Below are 27949 nucleotides of genomic sequence, written 5' to 3' on the forward strand. Positions count from 1 at the left end.
GTAAAAGAAAAAATATTGTTGTTTGTTAATAAGACACACTAAGATTTGACAGAATTAGAGACAAAATAAAACTAGTTTTTTCCCAGATCATTTCATACTGGGTAAAAACGTGTTAATTTACAGATGATGCATGTGACAAGCATCTTACTGAATCATTTATACATGTGATCTCTTTGAAGAAAATAAAAGGAATTATACAGAAAGAAAAAATGAAAATGATTGGACTTCATTTAGGTGTAGCACTTCAGTATTCTTATGTAGAAGTTGAGAGTATATGTTGCCTTACCAGCCTCAGTTAGTTGGAATTTCCCTTTAGTTGAGCGATAAAGTGTCCGGCTAGAGACCAAAGGGCCACTAGTTCAAACCCCAGTGGTGACAGTGTGTTTTTTCACTACTCCTTCCTGTTACAGATTTGATGTCATTGACCACTCCAAGGGTAGAAGCTATAGGAGATTGAGGCGCTTCCTTGGCAATATTGAACTTGGGTTGTTGTTGTCTTCGGATCGAAGACTTTGTGAAGGTGGGAGTAGTGTAGAAGTTGAGAGTACAGGTTGCCTTAATAGCCTCGGCTAGTGGGAATTCCCCTTTTGTCGAGCGGTAAAGTGTCCGGCTAGAGACCAAAGGGTCGCTAGTTCGAAAACTAATCAAAATGTTTGTGCATGTATATTGAAAGTTTTAATGTGTAATTTTGTAAAACAAAAAATTGCTGGTGTCAAATGACTTAGTCCTGCAATTTTGCCAGTACTTCCCAGTCCTTGCCTACAATAAGTTTATTTAACAAATGAATTTGGTAATCATTCAAGGTCACAATGTCTAAAATTATTACTTGTAACTATGAATGTTCCATGAGACAAAATGTTAAGATCTTTCATGTAGGAAGAATCAGTTAAAAGGCAATCATGGTTAGACTGAAGTTTGAGCATTCTAGCTATAGGCAATCATGGTTAGACTGAAGTTTGAGCATTCTAGCTATAGGCAATCATGGTTAGACTGAAGTTTGAGCATTCTAGCTATAGGCAATCATGGTTAAACTGAAGTTTGAGCATTCTAGCTATAGGCAATCATGGTTAGACTGAAGTTTGAGCATTCTAGCTATAAGCAATCATGGTTAGACTGAAGTTTGAACATTCTAGCTATAGACAATGATATAAGAAATTAAAGTTTGAATGTGTTAAGTGTATTGAATACTAGATTGCAGGACCAATGGACCTCTTCTTCTAACTTGGAACTAATGAAATGACTTATCACAAAAACCTCAATTTTGTTGTAACATATTCCTAAGATGAAAAGATTTAATATGAAGGCCCCACGACAAAAACACTCTTAAATTGGGTAGTGATGAACTTTAATCATGGAATACTTGAGAAATTGAAATTCGATTGAATTTTCTTGTGGAAGTATGGAGAAAGAAAAAAAACAAATGCCCTTTGATGATAATCATTATCAAAATAAATGATACATTGCCCTATCTAGATTCACAGATGTTGTGTTACAATGTTCTAAATCAAACACTGTAACATCAAGTGCTTTGTGCTCATTAAGATGAGCATCAGTAGTAACCAATAATTAGTGGAAACATCCAGATCATCACTTCATAAAAAAAAAACATTTTGATATAACTAATATGATAAAGTGAACTTTGCTTTCTGGTTTTTATTTCAGTTGATCCCAAATTTTATCAAATCTAAACAATCCCATGAAAAGTGGAGATATGTTGTCTAAGAAACACCAAATTAAAGTCAAAGATGAATATGAAAAAGGTTAGAGTGTCCTGTTTCTGGCATGCAACACATGATGTAACAACTCAAACACTTTGTAGGTCTCACACTAAATAGCGTGAGAAATGTTCTCTTGGACGTAATTCATTGACAGACACTTAAATATAGGATACATCTCTGCTTTTCTGTATTTTCAATTGAATGTAACAAAAAAATCAACTCTGTGAAATAGTATCACATTTTAATCACATTCAGTTCTTAATTTAATTTGTAATTTGATATTCTCTCAGAATATAGTCTTTCAGTCTGTGTTTTGCCCTGTTGTCTGGAATGAGTCATTTGAAGATCGGACCATAACACAACTTTTAAAGATCGGACCATAACACAACTTTCTTCTGTCTTTCTCCACTCAGTACATACGATCCAACTGGATGCCAGGAACAAGCAATCACAGCATGACTGAAAATCAATGGTAAAACAATATTTGACCTTGATCACTGACTTAAACACCAACAAATCATACTGCACTTATCCTTGACCAAACCTTTTGAATGTGATATTTGACATAAACAGATGGCCATAAGACATCAACTAAGAAGGCTATTAGATTTGACTTTATTTGACCTTAATTGCTATAATATTGTACAATACTGGGGTACAACATTTACGGTATGTGTTCCTGATCTGTGACTTTCAATAAGCTTAGACTAGATTTTAAACTGAATGATGTCTAAATAGTTAAAAAGCAAATAATAATATCTTTTATTTGTAATAAGTCTACTCACTTGTGCTCTTTGAGTACTTTCTCCACTTTACTCTTAGCCAGGTTCCAAATGAACAGGGCACCGTCATTAGATCCAGCCAGGGCGTAGCTGCCATCAGGACTGAAAAATGTGTTAACTTTATACATTAAAGCTTCAAAATAATGACACAAATTCTTTATCATATGAAATATAGCAGGAAACAATCCTAATGAAATGTTACACAAATTAATAAATACATCACAGACATATAAATTGTGTATATACATATCATATTCTAAAGCTATGTCAACAATTCACTTTTCAAAGTTATCTTATGTGAAAGTCCTTGATAAGATAAATCTACAAGACTCAGAAACGACTACAAAATTACCTAAATACAGCTCTTGCCCAGTCACAGCCAACTTTGAAGTCATCCGCACTGCAATTATAGAACAGAACCATATACACAAACACTTACACACACAGGGTTGTGTCCCATTGGTACAAAACCATTTCAGGAACAGTCATGTAGATGTCAGCACAATGGAATAGCACTGTCTGTTGAAACAAAAACACTGTTTATGCCCTATTTTAATCACCGTTATACAGGTGCTGGTACAAGGTGATAGCACTATACCATCTACTGAAGAAACAAAAACGTTTGTTCAGCATTATTCTAATCACACTAAACAGATATTGTTCCCACTACCTAAGTTAACTATTGACGATGATACTTATTTTTTAACTTAGAGTACTAGTCCTTCTGTGAAAACATTTATTTTTTATCTATATCTTCGTCAAAACAATTTATTTATCGGAAATGATAATCTAGATTTTAAGAAAATCTTATCTTTACTTACTATAAAGTTTTTGAGACTTGGTTCATCCGAAGATCAATCACCTTCAATGTGTCATCACGTGTGCTGCACAGCAATGAACTGCGGTCTGAAATAAAAACACATATTGCAACATGTACATGTATACCTGTATATGTATAGAAAAGTGTAAAATTGGAAACACTTCTGAAATAATAATAAAGCATAAGCACTTTCCTATGGAATCCTCAGATGCTTTGCAATCACAATTTACAAATATATGTATAGAATACTACAAATTCTAACTTTCTAAAATATATCTATTTTACAACATCTGGCCAATGGACAGATATTCTAATATCACTCTATGTCAAGGTATAAAGGGTACTAATTTTTATCAAGAGTAAAACTTTTTCAATGTTAAAGAAACTTTATGAACATGATTAGTACCTTGATAAACTTCCCATTTATTTCTATTTTAATCATTTTTGTCTTGGAGTTATGCCCCTTTTATCCTATCCTTATATAGTTTGTCCTAAATACTGCTATTTACTATCTCTATATATGCTAATAGAATTTTTATGATATAATCAGTATTTCAGTAGTTGGTTATTTTTCATTTAACTGATTTCCAAAGAAGTTTTATCACTTTTCTTCCTATTATATAAAATCTGGATTGAGTTTTTCTTTGGCTGGATCGTTACTACTTCAAACAAACATATAATACTCTTACACTAAACTTGCCTATTACAGCTTTATATAAAATAGTTTGAAGGTCGGTACAGAAGCATTAGCAATTTGAAAATACATAATAATAGATTACAGAATATATACCTGTAGTAGTATAACTATATACCTGTAGTAGTATAACTATATACCTGTAGTAGTATAACTATATACCTGGGGCTCTATATTGTTGCTGTACACTAGTGGCCATTAGAACTATATACCTGTAGTACATAACTATATACCTGTAGTAGTATAACTATATACCTGTAGTATAACTATATATGTGTTATGTGAAGTATAACTATATACATGTGAGTAGTATAACTATATACCAAATGTATTTATATGACTATATCTTGTTATGTAGTGTTTTAAATAATAAATAGTATAACTATATACCTGTTGTGTATAACTATATAATGTGTAGTATAACTATATATACCTGTAGTATAACTACATACCTGTAGTATAACTATATACCTGTAGTATAACTATATACCTGTAGTAGTATAACTATATACCTGTAGTATAACTATATGTAGTATAACTATATACCTGTAGTAGTATAACTATATACCAATGAGAGCAGTTGCTATGTAGTAGTATAACTATATAGAACTATATACCTGTAGTATATACTATATACCTGTAGTAGTATAACTATATACCTGTAGTATATATTTTCAAAGCCTATATACCTGTAGTAGTATAACTATATACCTGTAGTAGTATAACTATATACCTGTAGTAGTATAACTATATACCTGTAGTAGTATAACTATATACCTGTAGTATAACTATATATAACTATATACCTGTAGTATACCTATATACCTGTAGTAGTATAACTATATACCCTGTAGTATAACTATATACTGTAGTATAGTATATACTATATACCTGTAGTAGTATAACTATATATACCTGTAGTATAACTATATACCTGTAGTAGTATAACTATATACCTGTAGTAGTATAACTATATACCTGTAGTATAACTATATAGTATAACTATATACCTGTAGTATAGTATAACTATATACCTGTAGTATACTATACTATATACCTGTAGTAGTATAACTATATACCTGTAGTATAACTATATACCTGTAGTAGTATAACTATATACCTGTAGTATAACTATATACCTATAACTATATACCTGTAGTATAACTATATACCTGTAGTAGTATAACTATATACCTGTAGTATAACTATATACCTGTAGTATAACTATATACCTGTAGTAGTATAACTATATACCTGTAGTATAACTACATACCTGTAGTAGTATAACTGTTCCATATATATAGTATAACTATATACCTGTAGTATAACTATATACCTGTAGTATAACTATATACCTGTAGTAGTATAACTATATACCTAGTAGTATAACTATATACCTAGTAGTATAACTATATACCTGTAGTATAACTATATACCTGTAGTAGTATAACTATATACCTGTAGTATAACTATAGTATAACTATATACCTGTAGTATAACTATATACCTGTAGTATAACTATATACCTATATACCTGTAGTATAACTATATACCTGTAGTATAACTATATACCTGTAGTAGTATAACTATATACCTAGTATAACTATATACCTGTAGTATAACTATATACCTATATACTATATACCTGTAGTAGTATAAGGTATATACCTGTAGTATAACTATATATATATACCTGTAGTAGTATAACTATATACCTGTAGTATAACTATATACCTGTAGTATAACTATATACCTGTAGTATAACTATATACCTGTAGTATAACTATATAGATGTAGTAGTATAAATATATACCTGTAGTATAACTACATACCTGTAGTATAACTATATACCTGTAGTATAACTATATACCTGTAGTAGTATAACTATATACCTGTAGTATTATAACTATATACCTGTAGTATAACTATATACTATATACTATATACCTGTAGTATAACTATATACCTGTAGTATAACTATATACCTGTAGTATAACTATATATACCTATATGTAGTATAACTATATACTTGTAGTATAACTATATACCTGTAGTATAACTATATACCTGTAGTATAACTATATACCTGTAGTAGTATAACTATATACCTGTAGTATAACTATATACCTGTAGTATACTATATAGTATAACTATATACCTGTAGTATAACTATATATCTGTAGTAGTATTACTATATACCTGTAGTATAACTATATACCTGTAGTAGTAAAACTATATACCTGTAGTAGTAGTAGTATAACTATATACCTGTAGTATAACTATATACCTGTAGTATAACTATATACCTGTAGTAGTACAACTATATACCTGTAGTAGTATAACTATATACCTGTAGTAGTATAACTATATACCTGTAGTATAACTACATACCTGTAGTATAACTATATACCTGTAGTATAACTATATACCTGTACCTGTAGTATAACTATATACCTGTAGTATAACTATATACCTGTAGTATAACTATATACCTGTAGTAGTATAACTATATACCTGTAGTAGTATAAATATATACCTGTAGTAGTATAACTATATACCTGTAGTAGTATAACTATATACCTGTAGTATAACTATATACCTGTAGTATAACTATATACCTGTAGTAGTATAACTATATACCTGTAGTATAACTATATACCTGTAGTAGTATAACTATATACCTGTAGTATAACTATATAACTATATACCTGTAGTATAACTATATACCTGTAGTATAACTATATACTATATACTATATACCTGTAGTATAACTATATACCTGTAGTATAACTATATACCTGTAGTATAACTATATACCTGTAACTATATACCTGTAGTATAACTATATACCTGTAGTATAACTATATACCTGTAGTATAACTATATATGTATACCTGTAGTATATACGTTATATATACCTGTAGTATAACTATATACCTGTAGTAGTATAACTATATACCTGTAGTATAACTATATACCTGTAGTAGTATAACTATATACATTGTAGTATAACTATATACCTGTGTAGTATAACTATATACCTGTAGTATAACTATATACCCGTAGTAGTATAAATATATACCTGTAGTATAACTATATACCTGTAGTATAACTATATACCTGTAGTATAAGTATATACCTGTAGTATAACTATAAACCTGTAGTAGTATAACTATATACCTGTAGTATAACTATATACCCGTAGTAGTATAACTATATACCTAACTATGCAACCTGTAGTAGTATAACTATATACCTGTAGTATAACTATATACTGTAGTAGTAACTATATACCTGTAGTATAACTATATATACCTAGTAGTATAACTATATACCTGTTGTAGTATAACTATATACCTGGTAGTATAACTATATACCTGAAACAACGAATATACCTATACATACAAACTGTTATACAGAAACTCATAATATATTCATATTATCATCAAATAAAAGCTATAGACTAATGTTCACACTTTCATATTTTCATCAAATTTTATATATCTTACATCTAAAATGAACTGAAATTTCAATGAAGTCTTATGAAATAAATTCATTTAAGAATTATTTATTGAGCCTCTGGCAACTTAAATTTAGAACTGTTACAGGTTTTATAAATTACAATAAATGAAATTGAACTGAAGATCCCTGTTATCATATCATGAGTTATCTGGTCAGTTTTCACTACCCTCTTTTTGTCATTATGCGATCCATGAGTGTGTGACATATCATTATCATTTCTCAAAGTCAGTAAGTATTAAGATACCACTATGAAGAGAAGCCAAGTTTAAAGACATTGACGTAAGCAGGAAACATTATCATTACACTAAATGGAATGTCTTTCTATGTATGTACATAAACTGAAGACTTCGAAGAACTCATTTTTGACAAAGTTATACAATTATCTGAAACTTTTCTGAGAGATACTCCATCAATCAGTCTTGTCCTCGAGTCATAAAATATTGCATTAAACACTGTATATGGTAGAATACTTGACTGTAATATTGCTTTGGACTTTGGCTGAGTAAAATCTACTTTTTTCGGATTTCAGCTGTATAAAATCAACAGATGCTATGTAAAATCTACTTCATTTAAAAGCTTGGGAAAGTTAAATCAATGTTTCTTAATATTTGCTATATAAAAACAACATCACTAACAAGTTTGGCTTTATTTGTAGAACTTCACTTGACTGTGTAAAATTAACTTAACTTATGATCTTAGCTTGCATATGTCATCAATAAACATATCTGAGTACAATGTATTTCATGTGAAATTCTACTCTAACAAGAATGTTTGGCTTACAAGCTCGACTGTGTAAATCCCAAATTTTCAGAGTCCGGTCATGGCTTCCTGAGACCACCTTACTGGAATCTCCGAGAAATTTGGCTGCCAGTACCTTTCCACTGTGTCCTGTCAGTGTGTGCTTTTAAATAAGAACTAGATAGTTATGAAGGCACCATAAACAAACAACTAACTACTTAACTAAAGGATACTCCACAGAAGTTTATGAAGAGACTTTTTCAAATGTGCATATCCAAGCTTGTGTTTCTTTCAAATTCTTTTGTTGTTTTAGAGCATTTATTGATATTAATTAATAGATTAAGTGTAATGGTATGTCTGTAAGTAGTAAACATTAACAAAAGGTCAAAACAATATGCTGATACAATATTGTATGTGTATCGAGACAGATTATTACAAATGGCTCTGATATAGAAACTATCATTATATCTACGTGTTGTGACAGGTAACAAAGTTTTCTCGTATCTATAAATGAAATTAGAGTATTTCAGCAATGATATTGTGATTACTCAAATCTTATGATCACATCTACTCTTGTATTCTATGATGTACTGTACAACATGAATAACTTTGAAAAAGACAATTAACATCGACTCACTCTGAGACGCTGGTCATTTAGTGACCACACCCGACTGGCAAAATCGTTAGATGCTCCAAGTATCAACGTCTCCTGCAAACAGGTCAACCATTAGTGAAACTTTAAACACAATAAAATATGTAACATCCTTTAAAGATATATTCCCACTTTTCCCTACAAAAATAAAAAAAATCCTTGCTTCATGATAGGAATGCCCAAAGGATTACTATACAAGATATTCCTTGCTTCATGATAGGAATATCAAAGGATTCCAAACAACTTAAAGACATAAGGTCAACAACACAATAATGTCACAACAACATAAAAATACTACAATTTGATGTAATTAACATTGCATATAACAGAACAACAAAAGGTGAGGGAAAATTCATTCTTGCACACCCTCCCTTTGAGGGTGAGATAAGTGATCTCAATCCTTGAAGTAAATTTTCCAAGCACTTGGAAAGTCTCAAGTCTTGCAACTTGAAAATATTCCCCTTTGGGCTGAGCTACCCTCATTTTACTTTCCTTCAGAAAGGATACAATTTTTATATCTGTACATATCCATAGATACTATATAATGTGAAAAAAAGCTTCTTTTTTGTATCTTGTTTACACAATTGTGTTTACACAAAAACTTTCAGAGTTTTGGCTCTCTGATAATATTTTGCTAAAACTATAAATCAGATATACTTTATCTGCCGAATACAGTGTACATTTAAATATTTGTTTGCCAGTTTAAAAAACAAATGCTCTTAGCAAAATCAATTACAAAGCAGGTAACTCACCTCAAGGTCGAAGTCTAACGAAGTGATTCCTTGATTACTGCCCATGAGAAACCCTTTACTTTCACATTTACCTGCACAATAATAAGCGATTATATGTTAATTCTGCGATACTTTTTAAAATTTTATCTCTCCAATACTTTTTTCCAGTTTATCTTCACAATACCTTTTATAGTCTATCATGGTTATTATGCTAAGTTTACAAATAACATAAACCTACCTTTTTTTCTCAAATATCCTTCAAGAAATACATTTGTTTCTAGAAACTTTGAAAAAGCAAGTAAATCAATCAATTCCTAAATTGTCCACCTATAACTACTAAATACAGGTATAGAGATTTACCAGCCATCACCTCCCAAAGTTTGATCTTCCTGTCTGTGCCACCTGTAGCAAATTTAGCCCCTGATGGACTCCACTGTATAGCATTCACTTCTCCATCATGGGCATCCTGATGAGAAATTGCAAATCACTATGTTAACCAAGTCAGACAAATGCATTGTATAGAAACAATAGGTGTTTTCCCTTTTCCTGTGTCAATTGTACTTAATAGACATATTGTGTTATGATAAAGCCAAGCAGGGATAACTAAACATTTACTGTAAAACTGTAAGTCTAACATATTACGTAGAATTTCTGAAATCTAATTTAAATGAAATGAGCTTTTTCTTCTCCCTAAACTCCAATCTCTACCTCTATACTCTGGAAACCCAATCTTCCTACAACAAGTTTCTTTTTTCTTTAATCTCTTTTCCAGTTATCTCCCTTCCTTCATGCCTTGTCTTCCCCCTGTATGTTTGACTTGTTGGTTGGTTACAGGTTTTCCACCTCTTTGACTCTTCCTATTCATTACTTGGTATTGTCTCACCAATGAAAGTCAGTGTCCTGGCAATGTTTCTAATTTCCCTAAGCTTTACAACATCCCTTGTACAAATCTATCAGAATCAACTAATTTCCCTAAGCTTTACAACATCCCTTGTACAAATCTATCAGAATCAACTAATTTCCCTAAGCTTTACAACATCCCTTGTACAAATCTATCAGAATCAACTAATTTCCCTAAGCTTTACAACATCCCTTGTACAAATCTATCAGAATCAACTAATTTCCCTAAGCTTTACAACATCCCTTGTACAAATCTATCAGAATCAACTAATTTCCCTAAGCTTTACAACATCCCTTGTACAAATCTATCAGAATCAACTAATTTCCCTAAGCTTTACAACATCCCTTGTACAAATCTATCAGAATCAACTAATTTCCCTAAGTTTTACAACATCCCCTGTACAAATCAGTCAGAATCAACTAATTTCCCTCAGCTTTACAACATCCCTTGTACAAAATCAATCAGAATCAACTAATTTCCCTCAGCTTTACAACATCCCTTGTACAAATCTATCAGAATCAACTAATTTCCCTAAGTTTTACAACATCCCTTGTACAAATCTATCAGAATCAACTAATTTCCCTAAGCTTTACAACATCCCTTGTACAAATCTATCAGAATCAACTAATTTCCCTAAGCAAAAGCATGCATGTATCCAACCAACCCATGTTATCATGTAATTGTTACAGTTCTGTTCACAGCACATTTTCATCAATACACACTTACAAATTTATATTGAGCTTTGTCTGGCAATGAGGCTTGGAGACATATACGAGTGCCCATCACAGCTGTTTTTGCTCTGTCAATAAAACAACACATTGATTACAGAAGCTATACAAGGGACAGTCCAGGAACAGTTAAAGACTAAATTATCTCCCAAGGGGTTTTATAAATAGGACAGAGTTAGTTAATTACCATTCTAATATTTGGAATGTTTTTAACAATCAAGTACAGAAAGGATTCATTTGTTATTTTGTAGATTTAAATTTTTAAAAATTAAAAAAAAAATCATCACAAGTTTTTATCTGCATAATGGTCACAGAAAATAGAATATTTTATCATTGCTGTACTAGTATTTACTATGTAATATTGATAATATTCTTTGAGATATAATCTTGTGATACAATAACATTTAATCTTATGATTGTTAAATGCTATCTTATGAAAAAGACAATCTACAACAATAATTACCCACACAAACTCACACACTTACCCATCAGTTATACTGACATTCTCTCTAGCAGCTTCTGCTAAATCTTTTTGAAGTTTGGCTTGTCGCCTCCTGCAAAGAGAAGTGTAAGGTTAGTATGTATTGGAATCAAACACCAGCTCAAGCATATGAGGAATATCAAACACAAGATACTAAACTTTGTGTCATAAGAAAAGCAACAATTTCAAAACATTGTCAATTGTCATTGGTCTGGGTAAATTTTGTTTACATCTTAAAAAAAAGCAGCACTGCATATCTTAGATATTTTTATTTTCTAGGTAGATTTTGTTTGCATAATTAGAGAAAAGAGTCATGTCATGTGAATTAGTATTTTAGCTATCACAATAAAGAATATATCACCTCATGACATAGTCATTTTCGGCATTAAGTTTGTCTGCGTCTTTAGATTTCTGGTCCATCCAGCGCTCCACCAATTCACGATTATCTTCCTGTGCTTTACGGTACTTCTCTTCTAGAGCAGTGAATGCAAGCTGTAATGCCTGGTGTTCATCCTTCAACATCTGAGGAAGACAATAATACACCATACAGAAAACACTGAACACATAGTCAGAAAGGCAATAGCACAATGTGATTAAAAATTTCACTAATTGTCTAATGGACAAATGGCAAAATCTCCAAAATAGAAAAAGACATCTAGTTTTGCATTGCTATTCATAGCATCAATTTTATATCCTGATTTGATATATTTTTCAAGATGATAATTATTATCTTTTACATCAGTAAGTTTTGTAAAAATGGCAGACAGATTCAAATAGAGTTTGGAGGGGGCAGTTTTTATAGCATCAAGTTCTGTTGATTATAGAATGGCAGTGCTAGTCCGATCTCATTACCTAACAGAGAACTCACTGACAGTCCTGCTTCCAGTGTAAGAACTGAGTGATCACCTCCGTATAAACTCACTACCAAATGTGCCTGACTTCAGAACAGAAAGTTCCATCCCATAAACAGGTCAACCCTCACAATGCCTGAACACTAAAGTTTGTCACTGAGACAGCACCTAGTGATAGGAAGATTCACAGAGTTGAAAAACTTGTAACACACTCAACTATAACTTCTTGACTTTTGATCCACTTACCTGACTGACCCCTGCTTGACCATCTGACTGTTCTATACCTAATTGACCCTGTCAGACAAGTTGTATTACCTGATTAGTTGCCTCCAGCTCCATTATTGTGTGTTCTAGATTTTTAATGGCATTCTTCATGGCAAGTTCAGTCGCTGTTGCATCACTCAGTCTAAAAGTAAAGGAAACCTTTCAGTCAGTCATTTAATGATCATATTCTGCCCTAAAAACATCTTCAGGGAATTTCCCATATATGGCATCTATATTCATAATGTAGACACCATACTGTTAAGTGGATACCATGTTGGCTAAGTTAAAATTACACTACATTCTATAACACTTCTATGTCATTCCATATAAGCAAAAGGTGAATGATGCAAGTGGAAAATGGTAAACATTACTAATAGATTTTGTCCAATTGCGTCTTTGATGGAGACTGATAACTTATTGATAGAATTGTCTATAACCTAATTAAAATGTATCATATCCATTTTCATGATGGAAGTTAAATTTTTCAATCTTTTTATCCCAAACTGTTACTCGTATCAACTGTAATAGCTGTTTACTCTGATAGTTTTGCAGTTCGACCAAAATCATGAACAAAAGCAAATATTTAAACATTTTCATGGAAGTCATCAAACAAAATCTTGTATTCATTATTAAGGCAATTTTTACAGTAACATACTTTTTCAGGATTAAATAGATATATTCAAACCTCGGAAATAGCGGAAAACACCACTCTATAAACAAAAAATGTTGAAATACACGGGAAAAACAGTTGAATTGTGGTACCAAAATATCTTAGGACACATTCAGAGTGAGATCACCTGTTGTCTTTGGCCTGGAGTTCTTTCTCCTTTTCCTGGAGTGCAGTATTCAAGTCTATAATTTGTTGAGCATTCTGAAGTAGAAACAATTTCTTATTAATTGTATAAGAATTCTGGATTTTTGTTTTGATTCAACCCATGAAATTTATGATAAGAGAGTAAGTTCAATATGATGTAAATCAATGCAATTAATTTTTATATGTCATTAAATTGATACAGACAACATAAACAAAACCAGGTCTTTAGAAATTTATGAGAATGCATGAAGAAAAATTCAGCATAATCACACATGTACATTTTGGGCCCTCCATATAAAGTGTGAAATTATCATAATGGGAAAAATGAACATGTATACACCTAGGAATTTTCACTGTGAAGGAAGAGATTTTTGGCATGCAACAACAAAGGTCAAGATCATTCACCCTGTGACATCGACTTTCGAACAATGTGAAAAGGTCCTGGAATTAAACAGGGGGCTTGTGTAAAATCCTTCATTTAAGGAAGTAAACAGCGAAACGAGGAAGAAGACAGTTTATAGATTGTAGTGTGTGCATCCCTTAATGTCTGTATTGGAGAGAAGGGTGAATTAAAACTCTTCTATCTTACCATGAGGTGTCACAATTTTACTGATAACAAATGACATTGTAGAAAGGCATGCTGACATGAAGTGTTGTTTTTTTTTCTGATTAAAACAGCATTATACTAGTCAAAAACAGGATGTTTCCCAGCAGTGTGTGGGTGTACATAAAGTCACGTTTATCATTCATCAAATCAGGATCCAAACGCTTTGTAAAAGATGCTTGGTGAGTGTAGTATTACCGTAATGCATAATATACACTTTCAAGTCGTCAAACCTTTCCTAACATAGCATTTCATATTACTGCGATATACATTGTTGAAAGTGTAAACAGCATGCTCCTGTGTAAACCTTTCCCAAAGGCATGACTTAAAGGTCTGACCTGACCCCTTTCACAAACAATAGGTCCTACTGGTCCATCCCAATCTTAGAAGAAAATAGGTTCAGACATTCTAGCCAAATCCAATTAAGAACCTGTAGGCCCTGCAGGTCTGGCCCAATAGTACAATTTGGCCAATCCTGTTAACATAATATAGGTCCTGCTGGTCTTGCCACACCTCATCAATAAAACGAAAGCCCAGGCCCATTACAAAATGTAGACTCTGCAAGTCTGACCCAATACTGGTCTTATCAAATCCTAATAATAAAACAAAGGTTCTTCTGGTCAGACTCATTAACAAAACATACACTTTTCTGGTCTTGCCCTATCCCATTGACAAAATATAGGTTCAGTTAGTGTCACAGCCCCGTCTCTAAAGATAGGTTCTACAGGTCTGACAGCATCCCATTACCATATATAGACCCTGCCAGTCTGGTCACTTATTTAAGATCAAAGTGCAGAGGGCATTTAAAGATGCTGTGCATGATGTATCAAAGTAAAGGAATAAAGCAAGTGGTTACCAGAGTATAGCTTTATAAATCATAAAAATAATATATCCTCCAACTGGAACTTACCAGGAAAATGTATTTTCTATATATGACAAGTATATTGCATTTATGATAAAATCAGGGTGAGACTTAAATTTCAAAAAGTGACCTTGAACTTGAACCTATGATGCATTTGCTTGTCTAAATTATTGGGGTCTAAATGAAAATACATATGAATTATAATGTTGAATCATTGGTTGATTTAAGCTGTCACAAAAATGAACAGTGACAAGGGTATGTTCAATTAAATAAGTTCAGAGATGGGTGATGCATTATGCCAATTCCAGGAGGGCTAAACAATAGATCTTAGAGAGGTATTTGTAACATAACTGTACCAATTTTCTTTTCTTTGAAATTGGTTCTAAAATCAAATACATCTTGGAATCAAAGTGCATCTAGGGACAAAGGAACACATACATATAATACATAGAAACTTGAGAATTATATATCTAGTAATTCTCACTGCAAAAAATTGAACCATCAAAGTCCATGAAGGTTGCTTGTCAGCTAGTATTTACAATCAGGAAATCCACAGAAGTGGATGTGTCACCTGCCCAGCAAGGTTTGTAGGGACAAGTTTCATGGATCAATAACCATAGATATTTATTGTATTTATTCCATTTATATAATCTGTCAAATTGTAAGAGATGTAATGAGTAAACTTCATATTATGTATATAGTGTTGAAGGGAACTGAATCACGAGGATAGATCTGTATATTACAATTACACACATATTTAGAAGTAAAACAAAATACTAATTTGTTCCAAATACAAGAGGAACAGGGACAACCCACCTAAAAAGCAATCTCAAACAAGCACTGTATGAAATTTTAAGTCTAAGTTTTTAAGAAAACTCAAGTAATCACACAAAAACACTTTCGTTTTCAAAGCTAAAATTACCTTGACCTTTATCGTGAGAAAACCTTTGTGCAGATGACAGCTCTCATGCTGACGACAAAGTAACATCTATATATAACCTTTGGCAGGAAGGTGACACAAAAAAGGTACATTCCATAAAAAAAATGTTTATTTTAATCAGTCTCAGAATATATAATGTACAACCAGGGACAAACATCTGGAATATAAGGATTTCAATTAATTCAGAACTTTTCAAGAAGTTGCAACAAGTTAAAACTGTTGAAATCTGTGTTTATAATGTCATCTACTACTATCAACAGTAATGCACTCATAATCACAAGTCAGTGAATGTACCGCACCAACAATCACTAAGGGTAGTACCTCTACACTAGGGCAGCTTACAGAAATCCCTATCACAGATTTTAAGATATGGACAATAAAACAACAAAACAGGACAGTTGAAAGAATTACAGGTTGCGTTGCTTCTATCAAAGACTATTCACATCTGTTTTTTTTTCTCTATTAGGACTTGCTGTGAGAAATGTTTGAAAAACTTTTTAAACTTCTATCTAAATTTTAACAACATATCAGAAGGAAACTTACAACAAGTCCAATAATATGATCTAAGTAGAGATATGATGAACATTTCCAGCTATATCAAAATCAAACACAGTCATTGCAACATTTTCAGCAGTTGGTTAAATACTACTTGTGTGATGGCGGGCATCTATAAGCCAGTATTGAAACCAATGCTTAAAACACCCCACTGAAATATCAAATATTTAAAATGTTGTTGTGATGTCTTGTATGTAATGATGTTTGAACCTCCTCTACACAAATTCCATGAACTTTCTAGGTCAATATTACGGTTTAAATACACCTGATAAATTATATTTTTTCCTTTTTTCCATTGATCACTGATCAGCATGCATTCCTATGAAGGAAATGTGGACCAATAATTGGTTTGTAGTGTAAAATATGTCAAAACCACTATTGATGCAATGCTTTTGAGTAAGAATTTTTGCTTGATTTTGTTCAGAATAATGAACAAATTTCAGTGTGCAAACCTTTCAGGAACTAGTTTTTCTTTGACACTAGTGCACAGCTTGGTTGACTGGATGCACAACTGTCTTCTTGAATTCAGATTATCCTTGCTTTGTTTGAGAGCTATTCTTAATGAAAGGCAGAAAAGTTCCCACATCCCATAATTATCATGCATCATGAGTGGACAAGTAGGTCACTTCGTGGAATGAGAACGGAAAATAAAATAAGTGTTTGAGCACTGTTCCTATTCGAGCACTGGTTAGTCTACTTCAGTACTACAGGTCAATATGTGATGGTAAGAAATTACAGAGAAGAAAATTATAAACCAGGAGGTCCTGTAAAAATGATCAGATTTCATTAAAACGCTGGATGTAAAGTTTATTGCTTACAAATGGAAGCATTTAATACTGTAAGTATAAAGCTATTCCTGCATAAATCATCAAAAACCAGATGAACATTGAAATTATTTAATTTTGGTAGAACAGCCTTGGTCTGGGAGACTATTGTTGTCTATGACAGACACCCCCAGCACCATGGACAGAGAGAACCTATATATAAGTGATCTTTGAGACTATGTTTGTCTATGAGGGACACGCCCAGCACCATAGATGGAAAAACTTATAACTAAGAGATCTTTGAGACAATGGGGATACCCCCAGCACCATGGATGGAAAAACTTATAACGAAGTGATCTTGAAGACAATGGTTGTCAATAACGGATACCCCTAGCACCATGGATGGAGAAACCTTATAGCTATGTGATCTTGTAAACTATGGTTGCCTATAACGGATATGTCCAGTGTCTTGGATAGAGAGAAACCCTTAGTTACCCGATATGTGATCTTGGAGACTATGGATGTATATAAGGGATATGCCCAGTGTCTTGGATAGAGAGAAACCCTTAGTTACCCGATATGTGATCTTGTAAACTATGGTTGCCTATAACGGATATGTCCAGTGTCTTGGATAGAGAGAAATCCTTAGTTACCCGATATGTGATCTTGTAAACTATGGTTGCCTATAACGGATATGTCCAGTGTCTTGGATAGAGAGAAACCCTTAGTTACCCGATATGTGATCTTGGAGACTATGGATGTATATAAGGGATATGCCCAGTGTCTTGGATAGAGAGAAACCCTTAGTTACCCGATATGTGATCTTGTAAACTATGGTTGCCTATAACAGATATGTCCAGTGTCTTGGATAGAGAGAAACCCTTAGTTACCCGATATGTGATCTTGTAAACTATGGTTGCCTATAACGGATATGTCCAGTGTCTTGGATAGAGAGAAACCCTTAGTTACCCGATATGTGATCTTGGAGACTATGGTTGTATATAAGGGATATGCCCAGTGTCTTGGATAGAGAGAAACCCTTAGTTACCCGATATGTGATCTTGGAGACTATGGTTGTATATAACAGATATGTCCAGTGTCTTGGATAGAGAGAAACCCTTAGTTACCCGATATGTGATCTTGTAAACTATGGTTGCCTATAACGGATATGTCCAGTGTCTTGGATAGAGAGAAACCCTTAGTTACCCGATATGTGATCTTGGAGACTATGGTTGTATATAAGGGATATGCCCAGTGTCTTGGATAGAGAGTGTACCCGATATGTGATCTTGGAGACTATGGTTGTATATAAGGGATATGTCCAGTGTCTTGGATAGAGAGAAACCCTTAGTTACCCGATATGTGATCTTGTAAACTATGGTTGCCTATATAACGGATATGTCCAGTGTCTTGGATAGAGAGAGAAACCCTTAGTTACCTGGTATGTGATCTTGAAGACTATGGTTGCATAAAAGAGATATGCCCGGTGTCTTGGATAGAGAGAAACCCTTAGTTACCTGGTATGTGATCTTGTAAACTATGGTTGCCTATAACGGATATGTCCAGTGTCTTGGATAGAGAGAAACCCTTAGTTACCCGATATGTGATCTTGGAGACTATGGTTGTATATAAGGGATATGCCCAGTGTCTTGGATAGAGAGAAACCCTTAGTTACCCGATATGTGATCTTGTAAACTATGGTTGCCTATAACGGATATGTCCAGTGTCTTGGAGAGAGAGAAACCCTTAGTTACCCGATATGTGATCTTGGAGACTATGGATGTATATAAGGGATATGCCCAGTGTCTTGGATAGAGAGAAACCCTTAGTTACCCGATATGTGATCTTGTAAACTATGGTTGCCTATAACGGATATGTCCAGTGTCTTGGAGAGAGAGAAACCCTTAGTTACCTGGTATGTGATCTTGGAGACTATGGTTGTATATAAGGGATATGCCCAGTGTCTTGGATAGAGAGAAACCCTTAGTTACCTGGTATGTGATCTTGAAGACTATGGTTGCATAAAAGAGATATGCCCGGTGTCTTGGATAGAGAGAAACCCTTAGTTACCCAATATGTGATCTTGGAGACTATGGTTGCATATAAGAGATATGCCCAGTGTCTTGGACAGAGAGAGAAACCCTTTGTTACCCAATATGTGATCTTTGAGACTATCGTAGTCAATAATAAAGAATACAGCCAGGGCCTACAGACTGAGGAAAGAGGATTTTTAACCCCATATTAGAGAAATAGGTAATCTGTCTTTATCATCACCAAAATAGAAAATAGTTAATGATAACCTTGTGTGTAGTAAACAGTTCTATTGACTAATGGTTACAACCAAAGGTGAATATCTGTTACTTATAAAACATGACATGATAGCCATCGGCAGATTGTACACTAAATGCATGTGCAACATTATCTCCTTTATGTCGTGTTTTAAATACCCATTTAAAGACACAAAAATATTTTAAATTTGAGATAAAACATGTTATATTTCAGTTATACTATCAATTACCTAGATGTATGAAAGGCAAGGAGTTAAAAGACTGAATATTAAGACATATCTGTAAAGTCTTCAGGTTTGGTCTAGACTGGAGTCTCTAATGTGATTCAGTCAATATGACAATCTCCAGTGTAAAGGTTTGGTATAAAACCTTAGATAATCAGAAGATATATATCTTCTATGTTCAACTAAGTAAGATGTTTATGTTTTATTTATGCACTGATTTAATAAAATATATTTATGTAATATTACAGTTTGTGATAAATTTCCAACTATAGCTCCTTTTGGTGCAAATATTGTATTGGTAGATTACTGAGGTTAAGCACATCTATCCTCTTTTTCCGAGAAAATATGAGGTGCTTTCATAGGAACAGTGTCAATTACATATAATATGATTCATACCTAAATGGATTGAAGTAGCTATTGTTCATAATGCTGTAACTAAACACTGTAAAAACAATATTGTGTTTTGTCCTTCATTCTTCCGTCAGAGACAGCATTATACCAAACCCCTTACACTTTGAAGTTTTTTTTTTCAGAAATCTGAAGTGTGTCCATACCTCACTCCTTTTCCTGTGAAGTTCTGTAAGCTCCTCTTGTAGTTTGTAAAGCTTGTGTTCAAGGTTGGAATTCTTATCCCCAGCATTACCTCCCCCACTACCGCCTCTGACAATAAGAAAACAAAGTCAATCTTTAACATGATTATTCCATCAAGTGTCACAAATGTTTTTAATGAAGGTGTTTTAATACAATGTACATAATCTGATTATTAAGATACTAGGTACGATGTCAAAGTTATACAAAAATCCCATTAGATTATTCATATTACAAAGGTGTCTATAAACAGTTACTAGGAAGTGCATATTTTTCCTTGTCCAGAGATAATTGCTTGTCAACTGCAAGAAAGCATATTTTTCACAAAGGGCTGACTTTGTTATCTCTCCTCAGTTTAAAGCCCCACACAAAACAAGAGGCCAAAGGGCCTTAACGGTCACCTGAGTTACAATGCTCCTTGTAACATGTCATAGAAATGATGTTAAAACAAGTAAGATAACTTTAACTATATTGTACACATAACACAGATGTAAGCAGTGAATAACATTAGCTTCTGTTCTATGCAAAGCTTCTAACCAAGTTTGAATTAAAAGAAATTACACTAAAAAATTGGATTTTCCTATATAGAATCTTCCGTGCAGAAACAGGAGAACATCTTTGAAGTTTCAGTCAATTTGACCCATTTTTGCCCCCCCCCCCCCTACCCATAAGCCCCTGGGGGTCAGTCAATGTCAATGTACGTCTCATCAAACTGTCAGCTTATACTAATAATTCTAACCAAGATTGACCTATTTCTGAAAGAAAATAAACAAATAATACTCAAAAAAAATTTTTTTTCCTATAGAAAATATAGTAAATTTTACCCCTTCCCATAGGGGAAATGTGAGACTCTAGGGTCATATAACTTACATTTTAAGTAAAGCACCGTTAAACACTTCCATCCATGTAGAGTATTTGGTTCTACATTATCTGGGTATTGAAAGGAAGATTTTTGAAATTTCAGTCATATTTCAACAGCCCCTGGGTTGGTGGTGGGGGGTCAGCTGAGGTCAATATATGCACTCATCAAATTATCATCTTTAACTTATAATACCAACCACGTCTAAACTATTTACAATAGAAAATAAACAAATTATTTTAAACAATGTAATTTTCCTATATAAACTATAGTAAACTTTACCCCTTCCCCAGGAAGAAATGTGATAGTCTGGGGTAATGAAAATTACAATTTCTATAAAGCATTTGAAGGCCTATACATTCATGAAAAGTATTTGATTCTACCCTATCTGGGATTTGAGAAGAAGATTTTTGAAGTTTCAATTAATTGTAAACAGTACTACATTTTATGTTGAGTAAGATATGTTAGTACCCAGGTATCAAAATTACTAAAATACCTCTGACAGCCCTTAAAAATACACTCGGATATCCAAGTAGTTGTCATGAATATGATCTCTTTAGAAATGAAGGAAATTTCAGACATGTCATAGGAGCATCTCTAAAAACAAGCAGCAAATATCAAACTACTGGTTATTACTGTTATAAAATCCCATCAGAATCAAATCTTTGTCTGATTGTGGTTGCAAATATCTCTTTAATTGGAAATTTCTCCATTAAAAAGCATGAAACATAACAATGAAGTGAATATGAATATTTGATTAAGTGTAACACTTCAGTCCCATTTTTAAGTTGTTGATTCAATATTATTTTACTGCATGGAGCTAGAGGTACTCCATCACTGTGAGAATATTTGTAGACCTAGAAAGATTGATTTTCTTCTTTCAGATACATACTAAGTAATTTGCCCCCGGAATCTCACAGCATAATGACAAGAGTTACTGCTTTTGAACTCTGGCGCACAAGATTGTCTGCAATCACATTACCTCAAATTACATTCCAAATAAATGCTCCAAATATATATATATATATATATATTCTAATGTGCAACACACTGCATGTAAACAAGTTGTCTATGGTCAAAAGCAGTGATGCTATAGCTTACTCATGACTTAAGTTAAAAGCATCATTTTTGACCTTAAAATTACCAAACAGATTACACTGTTATGTTTATCAGCTTAACTTGATTTATAAGTTTTGTCAAAACTGCCTGAACTGCTGTGGTGAACAAACGATAAGAAAATTTGCACAAAAACTTCAATACTGCAATGCCTGGGTGATTTTATATCCTATAGCCACCCCTAAAAGTTAATCCCCCAACCCAACACACACTTTGAAAAAGTCTTTCTGTCAGCCAAGGCAACTGGTAGAATTACCAGTGGCTAGATCATTATTGGGCCTTCCTTAAAACCACAAACTCATTTGTGTGATTCATACTTTATTTAGAGGCAGTTTTCCCAAACTCAATAATTATCATCTTGAAACTAGATTAAAGAAACTGATCTTTCACTGTTCCGTTTACTTTATTAACTTTATGTGTTACTAGATACTTGTGTCTTATTCAGAAATTAAAGGAAAATTTTTCAATTTAATGTTTCAATCATGTCTTTATTATATGCATCTTTGGCCCCAAGTGAAAATTGCACTATTGCTTATCTAAGTGATCTTGGCCGGAGGATGTATTATATGTTACATATGTATTGGATCCGATTTTGGAGGAGACATGTTTCATAAGATTTCAGGTAATTTTCAGGTGACATTCCTTAAATAGCAAACATGAACAGCAATGTTAGTTATGCTTCCGATAATCAAGTCAAGTCAAGTAGTATACACAGTTAGGGTAATACGGAAACAGTGTCTACCTAAATCAATGGTGAGGTCACACAACAGCTAAGGTCATATAACATCGTCTACAAAAATCAATGGTGTAGCCACACAACAGCTAACGTTATTTCATAACATTGTCTACAAAAATCAATGGTGTAGCCACACAACAGCTAAAATTATTTCACAACATCATCTACATAAATCAATGCCAAGGCCACACAACAGATAAGGTCATATAACACCAACATCTACATAAATCAATGTCAAGGCCATACAACAGCTAAGGTCATATAACAACAACATCTACATAAATCAATGTCAAGGCCATACAACAACTAAGGTCATATAACAACAACATCTACATAAATCAATGTCAAGGCCATACAACAGCTAAGGTCATATAACAACAACATCTACATAAATCAATGCCAAGGCCACACAACAGCTAAGGTCATATAACAACAACATCTACATAAATCAATGTCAAGGCCATACAACAACTAAGGTCATATAACAACAACATCTACATAAATCAATGTCAAGGCCATACAACAGCTAAGGTCAAATGACAAGTGTCTACCTAAATCAATGATGAGGCCACATAACAGCCAAGGTCATATCACAACAATATCTACATATTTAAATGATGATGAGGCTTCACAACACTGTAAGTCATATGATGATGGTGTTCACTAATGAAGAGCTCTAAGAACATCAGTCTGTTTGTAATTGCAAGTTTATAAGCAATCATTGTAATTGTCCCGTGTTCAACAGTTTAACATACCTGTATATTTGTATATAAAAAACAATATTCACTTCCTATCCTGATCTAATTTCAAACCCCTCACCATAATGTGCATGCACATGTCCAATGAATGTCTGTTGATCATGACATGATAGAAGTCACGAGTCGTATAATAATAACACCTAGGTTAAAAGGAATCTTTAGTAACAATGCAAGTAAATTCTAAAATAAAGAAATATATATATGAAAAAGAAGCAAAACCACTTGGAGAATTACAGACCCCATTGAATGGGAAGTTTTGTACCACTTTGGAATGTAGAGATGATGAATGCTTGATAGACCCAGAGTCTTCAACAAGGAAAAATGCTGTTGTTAAAATCACAAATTAATCTGCTGGAAGTCAAGCTGTTAGTAGAGCAAACATGCCAGATTACCATCAAATTGCATCTGATGACACCCTGTATTCCGAAGTATTTAACTATCTCATTAAATTCAGGGGTGTACATTTGGATGAATTTTGTGATATCTAAGTTGCTTGATGGGCAGTTATGCTTTTAATTCAATGCAAAAGAACTCATGACCCGGGTAAGAAGTTCCAAAGACATGAGATGCAGGAACTTAGATCTGAACTAACTCTTTCCCTGATGTAGGATCAAAGATCAAAATATAGACCAAGGTGACCTACTTTTGGTACATGTAATGCTTCAGTGAAACAATGCTCCATAAATAAGGTTCCAGTAACCAGTATTATAGGAAATAGAGCATTTGATGTAGGTCAAAGGTTAAAATATAGGTCTGAAAGAGTGACCTACTTTTGACACTTAACACACTGCCTCACATTGGTAAACCTATGTTGTGAAGTTCCACTGATAAGCAGTGCATGAGATATATAGAGCACAAACCAGATGAAATGTAGAAGAACAGACGAACATCCCTAATTACTGTTGGGGGACTATAGCTTTATCATTTTACTACACAACCTTAACCCAACAATATCTAGAAATTAACTTATGCCTGGTTAGAAGTCCACCTATACATAAGTTCTCTGAGCATTCAGTTGACCCTTGATATTTGGAAATTACGAATATCAAATCACAAATATAACAGGTCAAAACATCTGTGAAATAGACATGTCCCATCAAATTCAAGAATAAAAAGTTATTTTTGCAAATTCAAAAACATACTGTCTAAAAGTCAGTAAGGCCAAAACATTAAAGTACAATGTACACTTACCCACTCTCTACTTTGATTTGCAAGCTAAGGTTTTCTTCTTTCAGTTTCTCAGTCTCTAGAGTAAGGTGGACATTCTTGGATTTCAGAGATGTAGCATTTTCAAATAACTTGTTATCTGTAAGTAAAGAGAAAGCAAGAAATGAAAATACACAAAAGTAAATATGTACAGTCAGATAGCACTGTCCTATCCTACTGTAGTGATATACATGTGTTTGAATTTATTTTGCTAACTATACCACTGTCCAATCCTACAGTAGTGGTATACAATGTATAAACATGTTTGAGTACCTAGATTTACAGTCAGATTACACTGTTCTATCCTGTTCTATGCCACCATTGACAAAAAAATTTTTTTTCTTATGAAACAGCAAAAAAATTATGAATATTTCATGCCATTAGATAAGAAATTAGCTTGACTGACCAAGAAAAATCATCAAAGTTTACATACTTTTCAGCTACTCTTAAGTATAATAGTGATTTACAAGTTAAAGCCCCAATATACGTAACATTCACCAAAAATTTAGTGTAGAATCACACATAATTATTGAGATATTTTCTAAGATGTCGTTAAAATTAAGTTATTCAAACAATAGTTACCATGACTTTGTGCATAAAGTATTGATATATGAGCAGTTGAAACTCGCTATTTGTAAACACACCTCCATTTTAAACACGCCGCCATCAAAATTACGATTGTTGCCGAACCACGTCGGAAAGTTCATGACCTGATCTCGCGAGAGTTGAGGTTTCTACTTATAGAGGAAGCACATGCAGATATGTCTACGGTAAGTTTTTGTTTACAAACATTGTTTGCCAAGTCTTGTCGTAGACTTGAGGTATTCCTGTGATAAACATTCAGTTTTTGGGAAATTATTAGAAGGAATAATTAGTTTAGAAATGATACGACGCACAATTATAACATAAGAATTCAGAACTGGCCTGATGTATGATTGAAAAAAAAGGAAGCGACTGGTGAACGTCTGTACTGTGTCTGTCATGTTTACACACGCGGAATATGCGCATGCGCAATGTCATCACTACGAGCGGTAATGTATGAATTATTGTGGGTCCCACATTGTTTATTTTCCGATTTTTTCAATTTTTATATAAATTGAAAACAGTCAGTTTTATTTTCTTTAATTAAAGGAAAGTATTTGTTTTGTTACATATATTACGGGGAAAATAAGATGAAGTTTGTTTTTTTATAGTGATTTTTACATATATTGGGGCTTTAATTATGTATGAACAAAATAATCATTGGAAAGATTGAAGTACTGTAATATCACAAATATAAAAAGAAAACCCAAGAAATTCAACTGCTTATAAATACCTAAATTGTTCTGTAATTGGAATGTTGAATATTAAGACTGATCTGAAATAGCTGCCATATACTGAGACATCATTTTTCATAGTTTTGATTTAACAAGTGAAACAAAATCACATAAAACATTGTTTCTATCCAGCATGCAACATTATAGTGAACAACTGTGCTGATTGATCTTTTTCAATATACATATATGTGCATAGCCTGATAGGTCCATGTGATTTACTATACCATATTACTACATACTATTGAATACTATTAAATATTGTACAAAAAGGGATTCTTTTATTTCATTTAAAACATTCATGACCTAAGCCATGAGTATTGTGTAAATGCAGATGAGCTCCGAACTATTGCATTGTGTATATTGCAGTGGTCTCCTCAATGACATGTATAAGTTTGAATTTCATGTTGTGAATGAATTGTATGAATGCTAGGATGTTACTGTAGAGAATTTGAAACTGATTGTAAGTATGCCTGAAGCTTACATTTTTAAGTCATGCTGCTCTGATGGCGAAACATTTGATTATCCAGACCGGAAAATTTATGTTAATGACTAACACTAAAAAGGTTAAGCAACAATAACGTAAGTGTGTTTTGTTCATAATTTATCTTTATTCATAGCTGTTGATACATATTTATATTAAGATCTATTTGAAAGATTGAGTTACTTTTGTATATTGAATTTATTTGAAAGATAGTTACGTTTGTATGTAGGAAATCGACGCACCGTGTAGGTGTTCGGTATATTTCACTATATACTTGTACATGTGAAAATGACGATTTCTTCCGACAATTTGTCAATTATCGTTTGAATGCCGACCCAGGCGAGGGTCGTTTATTTTCCTCATATTATATAGGGCCGGAGTTCTGACGTTCATTGACAGCACACCGATTTAAAAAAAATTCGATAGAACGCCAGAATAATTCGGACCAGGTTCGAACGTGAACAAAATGTAAACAAACTAATGTCAGAATTGAGACACCAAAATGAGATTTCTACGAATGTACGGATGAAATTGACCATGTCATTATAATGATGTAAACTGCATGATTAAAGTATACCAACGTGATTGAATCAATCCTTCGAAAGGTTGTTTCTGTCTTTTGTTTCGGCATTTTAACTGTAATAATAAATTTTCCTTCCACTGGATCACTCCAGCAGTCGCCATTCTTCCGCCTCAGTAATACCACAATGGTGGTAGTTTCGTACTTTATTGAAAACAATCAGTTAGTGCATATAGTCAGGTCAATTTATTTAAAAATATCAATAATAAATAAATATATTATTATTCCAAATCTGGTAGGTATATTTCAATGAGATATTAGTGAAATTTAACTTTTGAAAGAGGATATAATTTTTCGGAACTCTCTGAACGTAGACCTATTTGAAAGACAAGAGGATATTCCGAACAAGAGAAACGAAAACAAAACAAAGTCGCAT

The 27949-nt window shown here is 33.0% G+C and overlaps 1 protein-coding gene across 1 annotated transcript; it reads right to left on the minus strand.

The window, feature by feature from the left end:
- Positions 1 to 1945: 1945 nt before the first annotated feature.
- LOC132550556 (autophagy-related protein 16-1-like) lies at positions 1946 to 27677 on the minus strand. Its single transcript, XM_060214645.1, has 17 exons — positions 27575 to 27677; positions 25182 to 25296; positions 20488 to 20593; positions 13680 to 13753; positions 12934 to 13024; positions 12129 to 12289; positions 11772 to 11840; positions 11285 to 11357; positions 10018 to 10123; positions 9679 to 9749; positions 8912 to 8983; positions 8294 to 8437; positions 8050 to 8065; positions 3322 to 3406; positions 2853 to 2900; positions 2504 to 2602; positions 1946 to 2177 (listed from the first exon to the last, which is right to left on the minus strand). Exons 1-17 carry the CDS (start codon positions 27675 to 27677, stop codon positions 2084 to 2086), a joined length of 1527 nt encoding a protein of 508 aa, XP_060070628.1. The 3' UTR covers positions 1946 to 2083.
- Positions 27678 to 27949: the final 272 nt, after the last annotated feature.

This window comes from Ylistrum balloti, unplaced genomic scaffold (assembly GCF_031769215.1).
Source record: "Ylistrum balloti isolate Yb309-2 unplaced genomic scaffold, AGI_CSIRO_Ybal_v1 Utg370128, whole genome shotgun sequence".
NCBI lineage: Eukaryota > Metazoa > Mollusca > Bivalvia > Pectinida > Pectinidae > Ylistrum > Ylistrum balloti.